The sequence below is a fragment of the Pelophylax lessonae genome (assembly GCF_965119305.1).
Source record: "Pelophylax lessonae genome assembly, contig: HAP1_SCAFFOLD_370, whole genome shotgun sequence".
NCBI classification, from domain to species: Eukaryota; Metazoa; Chordata; class Amphibia; order Anura; family Ranidae; genus Pelophylax; species Pelophylax lessonae.
The window spans coordinates 90261-107500 of NW_028119974.1; the positions used below are offsets into that span (position 1 = coordinate 90261).

The 17240-nt window shown below is 48.1% G+C and overlaps 1 protein-coding gene across 1 annotated transcript in view; it reads right to left on the reverse strand.

Annotated features, from left to right (window-relative positions):
- The window catches only part of LOC309543821 (ribosomal protein S6 kinase alpha-5-like), a gene marked incomplete at both ends in the record, with an annotated part of 93688 nt that overhangs the window by 76144 nt on the left and 304 nt on the right, over positions 1–17240 (reverse strand). Inside the window, 4 exons of the mRNA XM_082276254.1 lie at positions 14262–14390; positions 15954–16148; positions 16317–16458; positions 17081–17235. Coding sequence (XP_082132380.1) covers positions 14262–14390; positions 15954–16148; positions 16317–16458; positions 17081–17235 — 621 coding nt within the window. The remainder of the gene's footprint in view (positions 1–14261; positions 14391–15953; positions 16149–16316; positions 16459–17080; positions 17236–17240) is intronic.

The window sequence follows — 17240 nt, forward strand, 5'->3', positions numbered from 1 at the left end:
AGGTACTGTTTGATAGCAAGGCGACCAGTAAACTTAATCAGGGACTCGTCAACGCAGACATTTTGTTGGGGGGTAAACAAGGCTGCGAACCGCTGATTGAAGTGGTCTACGAGGGGCCAAATTTTGTGGAGCCGATCATATGCAGGGTCTCCCCAAGGACGACAGAGTTCATTGTCGTTGAAATGCATGAACCGAAATATTTGTTCGTATCGAATCCTGGACATAGCAGCAGAGAACACGTACATTTAATGAATTGGGTCAGTGGACCAATATAACCGCAATTCATTCTTTTTTGTAATGCCCGTGTTGAAGGAAAGGCCCAGAAAGGTTTTAAACTCCTGAATCGAAATAGGATTCCAGGCGAATGGTCTGGCAAGGGGTGAATTTGGGTTGGCGGCGATGAATTGTTGAGCGTACAAATTTGATTGGTCCACAATAGATCTGAAAAGATCTTCAGTGAAAAACAGCTCAAAAAAGTTTATGGGATTAAAACCAGCTGTTTTCACTTGGATTCCGGGTTGGGCGGTGAATGGGGGAAGTACTGGCGCTGTGGAATCTGTGGGCTGCCAATTAGGATATGCCAGCGCTTCAGGGAGGACACTATGGGCTCTACGGGCCTGTCTTCGGATACGCGGTGGCTGCGGGCCACGACTCGTGCTAGCCACCGCACCAGCTTCAACTGCACTCAGGTGACTCGCCATGTCACCAGGTGATACTGCAGTGCTGGTTGAAGGTCCAGGATGTACTAGGCCGCTCGTGCTTGCCAGATCACGAGAAGTGTGAGCGGCACTAGTACTGGCACTCTGCTGCATACGAGAAACTCCCGGTTCTTGCAAGTCAGCAACTCCAGAATGGGGTCGGGTACGCCTGACCCTAGCAGGGACCCCTCTGTCGGAGCTATCTGTCAGGGAGCCGCTGCTGTCATCTGGTTCGTATATTGACCCAGATTCTGACAGTGAGGCTTCCCCATCGCTCTCACCTGCCATGGTCAGTATACTGTAGACCTCTTTACCACTGTACCAACGTTTTGTCATTTTAGTAACTAAATTTACCGGTACAGTAGTGCGACTACTAGGTAATAAAAGCACCTGGTTGTCGAGGACTATTTGGTCGCTACAAAAAAAAACTGCTAGCACTAGCAGAGATCAGGCCTGACTTTGGGGAACACTAAATTATGGGGACGCTAGTATAGTTCTAATCAGATCAGATATTGATCTGTTCAAACACTATACTGGTAATGGAGGTGTGTGTGTATGTGTGTTAGTGTACTTGACTCTAACTGACGCTAAGTAACGGTGGTGTAGTGGGATCCTGACGCTAACTAGCTAGCCTAAGTTGTGTCACCCGTGACGCTAATACAGTGATCGGTAATCACTGTATATAGTGAACACTGTGACAGGGCAGTGAAGGGGTTAACTGGGGGAGATCAAGGGGTTAAACTTTTATAGGTGATAGATGGCGGGTGGCCTTAACCTATTTGGGCTTAGCGCAAGCGCAAATTAGGGTCACAAGTGACACTAAATACAGTGATCAGTAGTTATGTGATATACTGTATATATTAGTGCACTGTGTTATAGGGAGTGAAGGGGTTAACTGGGGAAGATCAAGGGGTTAAAAGTTTATTAGGGGAAAGGTGGCGGGTGCCCTAACCCTATCTGGGCTTAGCGCAAGCGCAAATTAGGGTCACTAGTGACACTAAATACAGTGATCAGTATTTACCTATATACTGTATTTAGTGCACAGAGTAATAGGGTGTAAAGGGGTTAACTGGGGCTGATCAAAGGGTTAAAACTTTATTAGGGGATAGGTGACGGGTGCCCTAACCCAATTTGGGCCTAACGCAGGCGCAAACTAGGCTCACAAGTGACACTTATACAGTGATCAGTAAAATATCTGTATACCACTTTATATAGTGTTCACTGTGAGGGGTTTGGGGGTGATCAGGGGGTGATCAGAGGTGATCAAGGGGTTAAATGTGCCTATGTGAGGTGTGTCAGTGTGCTGCTTGGTGGAACTCACGTTTTTGATGTCTCTCTGTCTTCTCCTGGAACCAAAAGGACTCCAGGAGGAACAGTGACATCACTTCCCCTGCACGTGTTTACATTACACAGACAGGGGACAGATTGCCATTGGTTGGGACCGATCGCCAGACACTGACCAAAAATCATTGGTCAATATCTGGTGATTGATCGGTTCCCTACCGAATGCCATCAGAATCGGGACCCGCGGCGCGCGGGAGCGCGGTCTGGGAGCCGAGATCGCGCCCGACGTAGGTCTACGTGACCAGACGAGATCGTGCCACACTGCCGCAGTAATATTACCGCAGGCAGACGTAAAGTAGTTAAAATAAGCCATAATTATTGGCACTAAATCAGACTTGTTCTAAGGGTTAAAATAAGGCAAAATTGGCACTTAAATCAAGCTTGCTCTAAGGGTCGGCTTGACCGCACAAGATGGAGTCGAAGGAACAAAATGGAGGATAGATATTCCTTCAGTTACATAGTTGGTCAGGTTGAAAAAAGACACAAGTCCATCTGGCTCAACCAAAAAAAACAAAAAAAAACACAGTAAAGAAAACCCAACCATACAATCCCATATACACAATCCTATACCCACAGTCAGGGCCGATCCTAAGCGGGTGCGGAGGGTGCAGAGCACCCAGGCGCTTCAGTGTGTTAAAAAGGGGGGCGCCGCCGGCCGGCAGAAGCTATCAGAGAGACCCTTACTGTAATGTAATTAGTATTACCCGGGCCGGCCCGCTCCCCTCTAACCCGCTTCCCAAGCGCGCGGCGCACGGTTACTGACCACCAGTCAAGCGCAGCCACAGCCTCTCTCTGCTAGACAGTGTTTTCTCCTCCGCGGCGCGATCCATCCAGACAGTCCCGCTGTCACTGGTTGCTATGCTAGGACCGCTTAGCGTCTAGCAACCAGTGACGTCATATGCCCGGGCCGGCCCGCCGCCCCAGCATTCAGGGAGCGGAGGAGGAACAGGAACCTATTCCTCCGCAAGTAAACAGTGTTGGGGGCGGGCTGGCGCTCCACCCCCACCCCCTCCAGCAGCGCGCTGTGCGTTGGAGGAGCCCCTGAAACGAAAGAAGAAGTAGAAGACCGCGTGACCGGTGACCTGCCTCGGTGGTGCCTGCCTGGCCTGAAGAAGAGAAGAGGAACAAGAAGTACTGTGCCCAGCCAGTGCCCTGCCCCTGAAGAAACTGGCATCTGGTCTGGTCTGCTGCTTCAGGTAAGGTAAGACAGAGTAAGACATTGACAAAGAAAACGACAACAAGTTTTTATTGAAGCTCACTCACTCAGCCAGGCCTCACTGCCTCAGCCGCCCTCAGGCCTCATCGACACCTGACAGACCCCATAGTGCACTCTCCCCTCTGCCCACCACAGCACCTGCCCGCCTGCCACCACAGGGCCTGCCCGCCTGCCAACACAGGCTTCGCCTGCCCGCCTGCCACCACAGCGCCTGCGGCAGGTGCTGTGGTGGCAGGCGGGCAGGTGCAGCCTGTGTTGGCAGGCAGGCAGGCCCTGTGGTGGCAGGCGGGCAGGTCCTGTGGTGGCAGGCAGGCAGGCGCTGTGGTGGCAGGCGCTGTGGTAGCAGGCGCTGTGGTGGCAGGCGGGCAGGCGCTGTGGTGGCAGGCAGGCAGGTGCTGTGGTGGGCAGAGGGGAGAGTGCACTTATGGGGTCTGTCAGGTGTCGATGAGGCCTGAGGGCGGCTGAGGCAGTGAGGCCTGGCTGAGTGAGCTTCAATAAAAACTTGTTGTTGTTTTCTTTGTCAATGTCTTACTCTGTCTTACCTTACCTGAAGCAGCAGACCTGCTGCCACCACAGCGCCTGCCACCACAGCGCCTGCTACCACAGCGCCTGCCACCACAGCGCCTGCCCACCTGCCACCACAAGGCCTGCCCGCCTGCCACCACAGCACCTGCCACCACAGCGCCTGCCCACCTGCCACCACAGGGCCTGCCCGCCTGCCACCACAGGGCCTGCCACCACAGGGCCTGTCCGCCTGCCAAAACAGGCTGCGCCTGCCCGCCTGCCACCACAGCGCCTGCGGCAGGCGCTGTAGTGGCAGGCGCAGCCTGTGTTGGCAGGCGGCCAGGCACTGTGGTGGCAGGCGGGCAGGCGCTGTAGTGGCAGGCGCTGTGGTGGCAGGCGAGCAGGCGCTGTAGTGGCAGGCGCTGTGGTGGCAGGCAGGCAGGTGCTGTGGTGGCAGGCGGGGCAGGTCCTGTGGTGGCAGGCGGGCAGGCGCTGTAGTGGCAGGCACTGTGGTGGCAGGCGGGCAGATCCTGTGGTGGCAGGTGAGCAGGCGCTGTAGTGGCAGGCGCTGTGGTGGCAGGCAGGCAGGTGCTGTGGTAGCAGGCGCTGTGGTGGCAGGCGGGCAGGCGCAGTGGTGGCAGGCGGGCAGGCCCTGTGGTGGCAGGCCGCAGGCGGCCTGCCACTTCAGGGCCTACCCACCTGCCACCACAGCTTCTGCCCACCTGCCACCACAAGGCATGCCTGCCTGCCTGCCACCACAAGGTCTGCCCGCCTGCCACCACAGGGCCTGCCCGCCTGCCACCACAGGGCCTGCCTGCCTGCCACCACAGCGCCTGCCACCACAGCGCCTGCCCACCTGCCACCACAAGGCCTGCCCGCCTGCCACCACAGGGCCTGCCCGCCTGCCACCACAGCGCCTGCCAGCACAGCGCCTCCCCGCCTGCCACCACAGCGCCCGCTACCATTTTAAAGGGGAGGAGTTAGTAAGATAACCACGCCCACATGGGGGCGCCAAAAATATTTCTGCACCCAGGCACCTGTGACCCCAGGATCGGCCCTGCCCACAGTTGATCCAGAGGAAGGCGAAAAACCCCAGCAAAGCATGATCCAATTTGCTACAGCTGGGGGAAAAAATTCCTTCCTGACCCCCCGAGAGGCAATCGGATATTCCCTGGATCAACTTTACCTATAAATATTAGTACCGATTTACGTCGCGCCCGACGTAGGTCTACGTGACCAGACGGAATCGTGCCACACTGCCGCAGTAATATTACCGCAGGCAGACGTAAAGTGGTTAAAATAAGCCATAATTATTGGCACTAAATCAGACTTGTTCTAAGGGTTAAGATAAGGCAAAATTGGCACTTAAATCAAGCTTGCTCTAAGGTTCGGCTTGACCGCACAAGATGGAGTCGAAGGAACAAAATGGAGGATAGATATTCCTTCAGTTACATAGTTGGTCAGGTTGAAAAAAGACACAAGTCCATCTGGCTCAACCAAAAAAAACAAAAAAAAACACAGTAAAGAAAACCCAACCATACAATCCCATATACACAATCCTATACCCACAGTTGATCCAGAGGAAGGCGAAAAACCCCAGCAAAGCATGATCCAATTTGCTACAGCTGGGGAAAAAAATTCCTTCCTGACCCCCCGAGAGGCAATCGGATATTCCCTGGATCAACTTTACCTATAAATATTAGTACCCATTTATATTATGTACACCTAGGAAAGAATCCAGGCCTTTTTTAAAGCAATCTACTGAGCTGGCCAGAACCACCTCTATTCCACATTTTCACAGCTCTTACGGTGAAGAAACCTTTCCGTATTTTGAGACGAAATCTGTTTTCCTCTAGACCAGGGGTATTGAATTAACCACTTAAGGACCGAGCCCATTTTTGATACATTTTGTTCACAAGTTAAAATCAGTCAGTATTGTTTGCTAGAAAACTACTTAGAACCCCCAAACATTATATATATTTTTTAGCAAAGACTCTGGAGAATAAAATGGCGGTCATTGCAATATTTTTTGTCACGTGGTATTTGCGCAGCGGTCTTTCAAACGCCTTTTTTTGGGGGGAAAAATTACGAAAAATTACATTTCACCGCATTTAAAAAAAAACTAAGCAGTAAAGTTAGCCCATTTTTTTTATTGCGAAAGATGTCAGGTCGAGTAAGTAGATACCCAACATGTTACGGTTTAAAATATGCGCACACTCGCGGAATGGTGACAAACTACGGTCAATAAAAATCTCCATAGGCGACGCTTTAAAAATGTTTTAACAGTTACCAGTTTAGAGTATGAGAGTAGCTATTTTTTTTAAATTATTGCTCTCGCTCTGGCGATCGTGGCGATACCTCACACGTGTGGTTTGAACAGCAATTTCATTTGCGGGCATGACGTCTGTATACGTTTTTTTCGTGCGCAAGCTCACGTCGATGGGGCTGGCTAAAAATGTATTATTATTTTTTTCCTATTTATTTTATTTCTTTTTTTAAATTTACCACAGGTTTTTTTAAAAAAAAAAAATCTGATCACTTTTATTGCTGTCACAAGCGATGTAAACATCCCTTGTGACAGCAATAAAAGTACCAATAAAGTACCAGTACATTGCTGGTCCTTGTTTGGCATATAGTTTTTTTTTTTTTTTTCATGCAGCCTGTGGGCTGAACGAAAAAAAAAGAGAACCTATCAGAAATCAGCACAGGAATAATGCGTAGTATTACTCATCATTAACCGCCCAAACAACCACCCACTGAATTTAATGATGGGTATACACGACACTATCCACGTATACCAAAATAGGATTTTAACTGCAGTGCTGAAATCAGAAAATCACCACAGCTGCTACCAGCAAAGGTATCCATATATGCTGAGCGCAAACGCTGTTTGTGTCAGAATATATAAAATCAATGTCGTGGTAGCCGACGAGTACCTGCAAGAGAAACAGGTCACAAAAGAATGAAAAAACAAACAAAGGACATTAAAAGTACAGTAGGAAGTGTAGAAGAACATAAAAAAAGAGTGAGACGACAACTATTTTTGGCTTTTATGTATTTTTTTTTTCTTCAAACGTCGAGTTGCAGGTTCCAGGTTCGGGTCTCTCAAAATGACGATAGCCATCGAACATCTTTTGAGACCCTGTGTAAATGTGCCCTAAACTGTGCCGTGCTGTACCCTACGCTAATAATCCACTAGTGTGTGGTAGCGACGGAAACAGTCACCGTTGCAAAGACCAGGTTGGTCAGGACAGTTGGGACAATAATTCCGGGTGTCACGCCTAAATCCGCGCTTGCTGCAGACACGGCATCTTTTTTGGGGGTATCGTTGGGTAGGGGTACTCGGGAGGAATTCCGGAAAATGCCTCTCATGCAGCCGGCTCACTGCATCTGGTTAAGGAAGTTGGGCAGGAGCACCAGCTGGATACAGAAGGGCTTTGATTATCTCTTCTTGGAATTGAAAGAAGGATAATGTTCCGGCAGACGCTTTGTATAAGACAAAAGCGTTGTAAACAGCCAATTGAAATAGGTATACAGACACTTTTTTGTACCAGCGTCTGGCCTTACGGGCAATTAAGTACAGTCCCATCATCTGGTCGTTGAAGTCCACCCCTCCCATTTTATGGTTATAGTCGTGGACACAGAGGGGCTTCTCAACAACAACACCGGAGACCGTAGTAATTTGGACTGCCGTGTCTGGGTGAATGGAGGACAGCACGTAAACGTTTCGTTTGTCCCTCCACTTCACTGCAAGCAATTCCTCGCACCTCAAGCAGGCTCTCTCCCCCGAGCTCAGTGGGGTATTTACTAGCCGTTGGGGGAAGCCCCGGCGATTAGATCGCACGGTGCCACAAGCGCCAATTTGAAATTGAAAGAGGTGTCTAAAAAGTGGCACGCTTGTATAGAAATTGTCCATGTACAAGTGGTACCCCTTTCCGAATAAGGGTGACACCAAGTCCCAAACTATCTTGCCGCTGCTCCCTATGTAGCCTGGGCAGTCGGGGGGCTCCACAGTGCTATCTTTTCCCTCGTAGACACGGAAATTAACTGTATAGCCTGTGGCCCTGTCACACAGCTTATACAACTTGACCCTGTATCTGGCACGCTTGCTGGGGAGGTACTGTTTGATAGCAAGGCGACCAGTAAACTTAATCAGGGACTCGTCAACGCAGACATTTTGTTGGGGGGTAAACAAGGCTGCGAACCGCTGATTGAAGTGGTCTACGAGGGGCCAAATTTTGTGGAGCCGATCATATGCAGGGTCTCCCCGAGGACGACAGAGTTCATTGTCGTTGAAATGCATGAACCGAAATATTTGTTCGTATCGAATCCTGGACATAGCAGCAGAGAACACGTACATTTAATGAATTGGGTCAGTGGACCAATATAACTGCAATTCATTCTTTTTTGTAATGCCCGTGTTGAAGGAAAGGCCCAGAAAGGTTTTAAACTCCTGAATCGAAATAGGATTCCAGGCGAATGGTCTGGCAAGGGGTGAATTTGGGTTGGCGGCGATGAATTGTTGAGCGTACAAATTTGATTGGTCCACAATAGATCTGAAAAGATCTTCAGTGAAAAACAGCTCAAAAAAGTTTATGGGATTAAAACCAGCTGTTTCCACTTGGATTCCGGGTTGGGCGGTGAATGGGGGAAGTACTGGCGCTGTGGAATCTGTGGGCTGCCAATTAGGATATGCCAGCGCTTCAGGGAGGACACTATGGGCTCTACGGGCCTGTCTTCGGATACGCGGTGGCTGCGGGCCACGACTCGTGCTAGCCACCGCACCAGCTTCAACTGCACTCAGGTGACTCGCCACGTCACCAGGTGATACTGCAGTGCTGGTTGAAGGTCCAGGATGTACTAGGCCGCTCGTGCTTGCCAGATCACGAGAAGTGTGAGCGGCACTAGTACTGGCACTCTGCTGCATACGAGAAACTCCCAGTTCTTGCAAGTCAGCAACTCCAGAATGGGGTCGGGTACGCCTGACCCTAGCAGGGACCCCTCTGTCGGAGCTATCTGTCAGGGAGCCGCTGCTGTCATCTGGTTCGTATATTGACCCTGATTCTGACAGTGAGGCTTCCCCATCGCTCTCACCTGCCATGGTCAGTATACTGTAGACCTCTCCACCACTGTACCAACGTTTTGTAATTTTAGTAACTAAATTTACCGGTACAGTAGTGCGACTACTAGGTAATAAAAGCACCTGGTTGTCGAGGACTATTTGGTCGCTACAAAAAAAAACTGCTAGTGCTAGCAGAGATCAGGCCTGACTCTGCTAACGCAGTGGTTTTGTGTGATTTGTGTTTTTTGGAAGTGTCAGTAATCTATTGATTACTACACTTGCCTGGGTAAGGTGGTCTGGGCAAGGGGGCTAAACGCAGGTGCTAGCAGGAATCAGTGGTGATTTTGCAAACACTGCGTTTGGGGAACACTAAATTATGGGGACGCTAGCATAGTTCTGATCAGATCAGATATTGATCTATTCAAACACTATACTGGTAATGGAGGTGTGTGTGTGTGTATGTGTGTTAGTGTACTTGACTCTAACTGACGCTAAGTAACGGTGGTGTAGTGGGACCCTGACGCTAACTAGCTAGCCTAAGTTGTGTCACCCGTGACGCTAATACAGTGATCGGTAATCACTGTATATAGTGAACACTTTGACAGGGCAGTGAAGGGGTTAACTGGGGGAGATCAAGGGGTTAAACCTTTATAGGGGATAGATGGCGGGTGGCCTAAACCTATTTGGGCTTAGCGCAAGCGCAAATTAGGGTCACAAGTGACACTAAATACAGTGATCAGTAGTTATGTGATATACTGTATATATTAGTGCACTGTGTTATAGGGAGTGAAGGGGTTAACTGGGGAAGATCAAGGGGTTAAAAGTTTATTAGGGGATAGGTGGCGGGTGCCCTAACCCTATCTGGGCTTAGCGCAAGCGCAAATTAGGGTCACTAGTGACACTAAATACAGTGATCAGTATTTACATATATACTGTATTTAGTGCACAGAGTAATAGGGTGTAAAGGGGTTAACTGGGGCTGATCAAGGGGTTAAAACGTTATTAGGGGATAGGTGGCGGGTGCCCTAACCCAATTTGGGCCTAACGCAGGCACAAACTAGTCTCACAAGTGACACTTATACAGTGATCAGTAAAATATCTGTATACCACTGTATATAGTGTTCACTGTGAGGGATTTGGGGGTGATCAGGGGGTGATCAGAGGTGATCAAGGGGTTAAATGTGCCTATGTGAGGTGTGTCAGTGTGCTGCTTGGTGGAACTCACGTTTTTGATGTCTCTCTGTCTTCTCCTGGAACCGAAAGGACTCCAGGAGGGACAGTGACATCACTTCCCCTGCCTGTGTTTACATTACACAGACAGGGGACAGATTGCCATTGGTTGGGACCGATCGCCAGACACTGACCAAAAATCATTGGTCAGTATCTGGTGATTGATCGGTTCCCTACCGAATGCCATCGGAATCGGGACCCGCAGCGCGCGGGAGCGCGCTCTGGGAGCCGAGATCGCGCCCGACGTAGGTCTACGTGACCAGACGGGATCGTGCCACACTGCCGCAGTAATATTACCGCAGGCAGACGTAAAGTGGTTAAAATAAGCCATAATTATTGGCACTAAATCAGACTTGTTCTAAGGGTTAAGATAAGGCAAAATTGGCACTTAAATCAAGCTTGCTCTAAGGGTCGGCTTGACCGCACAAGATGGAGTCAAGGAACAAAATGGAGGATAGATATTCCTTCAGTTACATAGTTGGTCAGGTTGAAAAAAGACACAAGTCCATCTGGCTCAACCAAAAAAAACAAAAAAAAAACACAGTAAAGAAAACCCAACCATACAATCCCATATACACAATCCTATACCCACAGTTGATCCAGAGGAAGGCGAAAAACCCCAGCAAAGCATGATCCAATTTGCTACAGCTGGGGAAAAAAATTCCTTCCTGACCCCCCGAGAGGCAATCGGATATTCCCTGGATCAACTTTACCTATAAATATTAGTACCCATTTATATTATGTACACCTAGGAAAGAATCCAGGCCTGTTTTAAAGCAATCTACTGAGCTGGCCAGAACCACCTCTATTCCACACTACCCCTTTACATTCCTGTCCCCAACTACCCCTTACATTCCTGTCCCCAACGACCCCTTTACATTCCTGTCCCCAACTACCCCTTTACATTCCTGTCCCCCACTACCCCTTTACATTCCTGTCCCCCACTATCCCTTTACATTCCTGTCCCCCACTACCTCTTTACATTCCTGTCCCCCACTACCCCTTTACATTCCTGTCCCCAACTACCCCTTTACATTTCTGTTCCCCAGTACCCTTTTACTTTCCTTTCCCCAACTACCCCTTTACATTCCTGTCCCCCACTACCCCTTTACATTCCTGTCCCCCACTATCCCTTTACATTCCTGTCCCCCACTACCCCCTTAAATTCCTGTCCCCCACTCCCCTTTTACATTCCTGTCCCCCACTACCCCTTTACATTTCTGTTCCCCACTACCCCTTTACATTTCTGTTCCCCAGTACCCTTTTACTTTCCTGTCCCCCACTACCTCTTTACATTCTTGTCCCCCACTACCCCTTTACATTCCTGTTCCCCACTACCCCTTTACATTCCTGTCCCTCAACTACCCCTTTACATTCCTGTCCCCAACTACCCCCTTAAATTCCTGTCCCCCACTACCCCTTTACATTCCTGCCCCCAACTACCCCTTACATTCCTGTCCCCAACGACCCCCTTACATTCCTGTCCCCAACTACCCCTTAAATTCCTGTCCCCCACTACCCCTTTACATTCCTGTCCCCCACTATCCCTTTACATTCCTGTCCCCCACTACCTCTTTACATTCCTGTCCCCCACTACCCCTTTACATTCCTGTCCCCAACTACCCCTTTACATATCTGTTCCTCAGTACCCTTTTACTTTCCTGTCCCCCACTACCTCTTTACATTCCTGTCCCCCACTACCCATTTACATTTCTGTTCCTCAGTACCCTTTTACATTCCTGTCCCCCACTACCCCTTTACATTCCTGTCCCTCAACTACCCCTTTACAATCCTGTCCCCCACTACCCCTTTACATTTCTGTTCCTCAGTACCCTTTTACATTCCTGTCCCCCACTATCCCTTTACATTCCTGTCCCCCACTACCCCTTTAGATTCCTGTCCCCCATTAACCTTTTTACATTCCTGTGCCCCAGGGGCAAAGTTATATCTCTCTGGAGTCCATGCCTCTGTTAATACAAGAAAGGACTTTGCTTGCTTTGGAAACCGGACCTTGGCATTGCATGCTATTATTAAGCATGGGATCTACCAGAACACCCAGATCCTTCCCAGCGATGATGTAGGTGAGAGTCCCCCTGTGACGTAATTGATGTAGGACCCTGCTTTTCCTTCTGTGTAGAACTGCATTGTAATCGTACCATCCCCCATAATATTGTAAAGTGCTGCCTAAACTGTTACCTCTATATTCTGTATAATAATAAACAAGAATAATATTAACATAGGCAACCGGTATTCATACACTATGGCATAAAAATACTCTAAGGGGGCTGGTGAGGGCGTAAGTGATGCCAGTGAGATTCTTTCCGATGAGGGGCTCAGTGATTCCGGTAAGATTCTTTCCGATGAGGGGCTCAGTGATTCCGGTAAGATTCTTTCCGATGAGGAGCTCAGTGATGTCGGCGAGCTTCTTTCCGATGAGGGGCTCGGTGATGCCGGTGAGATTCTTTCCGATGAGGGGCTCAGTGATGTCGGTGAGATTCTTTCCGATGAGGAGCTCAGTGATGTCGGTAAGATTCTTTCCGATGAGGGGCTCAGTGATTCCGGTAAGATTCTTTCCGATGAGGGGCTCAGTGATTCCGGTAAGATTCTTTCCGATGAGGAGCTCAGTGATGTCGGTGAGCTTCTTTCCGATGAGGGGCTCAGTGATTCCGGTGAGATTCTTTCCGATGAGGGGCTCAGTGATGTCGGTGAGCTTCTTTCCGATGAGGGGCTCAGTGATGTCGGTGAGATTCTTTCCGATGAGGGGCTCAGTGATGTCGGTGAGCTTCTTTCCAATGAGGGGCTCAGTGATGTCGGTGAGCTTCTTTCCGATGAGGGGCTCAGTGATGTCGGTGAGCTTCTTTCCAATGAGGGGCTCAGTGATGTCGGTGAGCTTCTTTCCGATGAGGGGCTCAGTGATGTCGGTGAGATTCTTTCCGGTGAGGGGCTCAGTGATGTCAGTGAGATTCCTCCATCCATGGTGCTGCTTTGATCTGGTGGTGGTGATTCGGATGGTTGAGGTGATGTTTTTGTCCTCAATCTTCCACTGACAAATGTAAAATGGCTAAAGAGCTTTTTGTCAGGTGGTAAAAATATACTTGGGTGTTCCGAGGACATAATATCGGCCATATCGAGTTTCTGATGTATTGGGGCCATCGGATCCTGCAAAGAATAAAAATAGGAAACATTTTTCTCACTTGTTCATACAGAAATTGATCATAAACATTAAGCGCACTTCATTTACCCGCTCACATTCCTGTGCTAGTGCGTGTTAATCCTATTCACTTGTGCAAACGTGAAAAAATCAGCGCAATTACCATCTCAATAAATATAAAGTGACACAGTGCATGGGCACGGTTCAAAAGTAGGTGAAAGATGTAAATTTAGCAACGTAGACAGCTGCCACCATCGCTCCTGGATTAAAAATATACCCAAAGGGCAGTTCATCCGAATCAGGCGGAACTGCATCACAGCCGATGAATATAGACAGCAATCGGATATGCTTAGCCAGAGATTTTACGAGAAAGGTTATGACCTTGATGAGATCAATAGGGAACGGGATGAAGTATGTAAAATAGACAGAGATTTATTAGTTCATAATGGTCCAAATGATAAGAAAAGGAAACAGGGGAAATCCGAATTTGGAGTCCTATGGGAATATAATGTCCAATATAGACATACACTTGGGACCTTCCTGGATTGGACTTGAATATTTTATACCTTTGGACTTGAATATTTTATACCTCATGCACCTTACTGAGTACCCCTTTTTTTTATACACCTTTGGACAGTGTGAGATGTATATATATTCATTTTATTTATATCACAAAAAGCACCTGGTTACTTTATTGTTTATTAAGCACCTAATATTGATACTTTTATATAGCGCTGTACTTTTATATCTTATACAATCCCATTCACTTGATTGGGCTGAAATCGCACTGGGCCGCACCAAAAGTAGTGCATGCTCTATTTTAAAAAAGCGCAATGCAACCGGCTCACATACTTCCTCTGTATCATGCAATCCGGTGACCTACATTTGGGGTGTCATTATAATTGTATTGACACCTCCTGCAGTTCTCATGTGCAGAGCGTTTTTTGAATGCGGTGCGGGAACCCCCCCCCCCCCCCCCCGTTCTGGTGTGAACGAGCCCCAAATCCACTACTCCTCCCAAATATGCCCAAACTCCTTTCTTAATAATATACTTACAGGTAGCGAGTGAAATAATGGAGGTGACCATCCCAATTCCAGCTCAACCCAGTCTATCTTGTTGAAAAATGGATGCTCTCTGATATCTCTTAAGGACATTCGCCTGCGCTCTGGCGTTTTTTGAAGAAGCTATAAAGAGAGAAACAGAATGTTAAACATGAACAAGCAACACGTGGACAATACAATTCCTTTTTAAAATGTGTCTCTAATAGTAGTCTAATTAAACCCCCCTGTCAGTCTACTGTTATGATATAATAGTGTTGTACAGTATGTAAAACTTTTTATTAACCACTTACTACCCGCCCGCCGTCAAATGAGGGCGGAGCGGTGTAGCTATTATCCTGGGACGCCGTCATATGACGGCGCACCAGAACAGCCTCTCTCGCGCATCCCCGGGGGTAAGCGGAGCGGCGATCGTGACCGCGCCGTGTTGCTAGGACACAGCGCAATCCCGATCTCAGTAAAGAGTCAATAACATGACTCTTTACCCATGTGATCGGCTGTATCCAATCACAGCCGGTCACATGTAAATGAGGAAGTGCCGTTATTCGGCTCTCCTCGGCTCACACTGTCAGTGTGTGAGGCGAGGAGAGCCGATCAGCGGCTCCTCCTCATAGGGGACACAGGGAAATGTAATCAGGGCACTGATCACCAGTGCCCTGATTACACAAGAGTGAAATAAAGTGACATAACTGCCCACAGTGCCCACAATCAGTGCCCATAGTGTTGCCAGTCAGTGCCCATCAGTGCCTGCTCATCTAGGCACTGATGGGCACTGACTGGCAGCACTATGGGCACTGAGTGTGGGCACTGATGGTACTGCCCATCAGTGCTCATCAGTGCCATCCGTCAGTGTCCATCAGTGCCACCCGTTAGTGTCCATCAGTGCCGCCCATCAGTGCCGCCTCTCAGTGCACTCAGTGCCACCTCTCAGTGCCCATCGGTGCCACCTCTCAGTGCCCATCAGTGCCACCTATCAGTGCTCATCAGTGCCGCCTATCAGTGCTCATCCGTGCCGCCTATCAGTGCAACATATTAGTACCTCCTCATCAGTGCCACCTCATCAGTGCCCATAAGTGCCACCTCATCAGTGCCCATCAGTGCAGCCTATCAGTGCCCATCAGTGCCGCCTCATCAGCGCACATCAGTGAAGGAGAAAAATGTATTTATTTTCAAAATTTACTCACAGAAAATAAGAAAAACTTTTTTTTTTCAACATTTTCAGCCTTTTTTCTTTTTTTTTGTAAGAAATAAAAAACCCAGAGATGATTAAATACCACCAAAAGAAAGCTCTATTTGTATGAAAAAAAATGATAAAAATTTCATATGGGTACAGTGTAGCATGACCGCGCAATTGTCATTCAAAGTGTGACAGCGCTGAAAGCTGGAAATTGGCCTGGGCAGGAAGGGGGTGAAAGTGCACTGTAGGCAAGTGGTTAAGCCTCGTTTTACACTTGTGGTTGGGGGAAGGGAGGCTATAAAAATATGCTGCTGAGCCACATTTTTACGATACCCAACCATTGCCCCTTATGTAAATCTTATCCAAACTGTCGCACTCGGCAGGCAGAACAGTTCTTCCATCAGGCATGGGTTGTCAGATATGCTAACGTTAGCTGGCCCTGCAAAAAAAAATCCTACTTCTTTTTCCTTCTGTGTGCTATATTCCCAGTATAAAGATCTGTTTATACTTACCCTTATAATGAGGGCCATAAGGTCAAAATCCATCTCTGGGGGATACTCAGGATCAAACAGAGAAACCGCCATAATCATCATTGTTGTATCCTTTAAATATTTGTAGAATGGGTGTGTACCAGTCGCCATTTCGTATAATATGAACCCCAAAGCGAAATAGTCGATCATGGCATCATACTGCAGGTTCAACCAACGCTGTAGAAAGAAAAGAGAAGAATGATGAGTATACTGTCATGCCAGGCATAGGACAGAGATGGTTCTATGCCAGCATAGATGATGTTAACTCTTCTCCAATAATGAAGAGCTGTATCTAGATGTGTATCTAGATAAACACTAAAATGAAGTCAGTAGACTGTTTCTTACCTCTGGAGCATAATATGCTCGCGTGCCTCCACCGATTTCTGTAATCATCATTGGTTCGAAAACACCCGTCACTGCCAATCCAAAATCGCCAATCTTTGCATGGCCTGTGTTGCTCAGGAATATGTTTTCTGGCTTAATGTCCCTGTAAGGAGAAGAAAGAGTTAGTACATAACACACAAATTAGAAGACTTTGATCCTAGGGCAGGGGGTCTACAAACTTTCCAAAGAAAGGGCCAGTTTACTGTACTTTAGGGGGGCCAGGTGGGAATAGGCAATGTCTCAGGTTTGGTGGTTGGTGGGAGTAAAAAAATGACATAGTGCCCATGGTTCAATGAGGAATGGTGCATCATTGTTGGTGTCATTGGGAGGAACAGTGTTTCATATCAGTGGAAGAAACAGTGCCTCAAAGGCCAGCAATGCAAACAAAGGGCTGCACTTTGGAAGACCACTGTCTGAGGGTAAAGGACTAAAAAAAAAAAAAAGAATTTTGGGTGGATCACAGCTTCTTCTATCCCACAATGGTTATGGGGAAGTCTGACTTGCCCAGTTGGTTTCCCATTTATCTTGCATTAAAAACAGGATAGGAGCACTAAGACTTCTGTAGATTTTATAAGGGACAGGTATAGAAAATGGTTTCATTATGTTATCTATAAATCAGAAGCCAGGAATTGATTTGATCACTTTACCCATAACTAGAAATAGCAATTTCGGTGATGTCACCCTTCATTTTGCTCCATGGTTAATCGTATTATTCCAGTCCTTACCTGTGTATGATGCCCTTGCTGTGGAGGTATTGCAGTCCACATATCATTTCTGCTGCAAGGATTTGGATGGCATCTGTAGAAATTGGGGCTGAAGAATCTATGAGATAGTGTAGGTCTCCTCCGCTCAGATACTCCATTACAAAGACAAAATAGTTCTGTG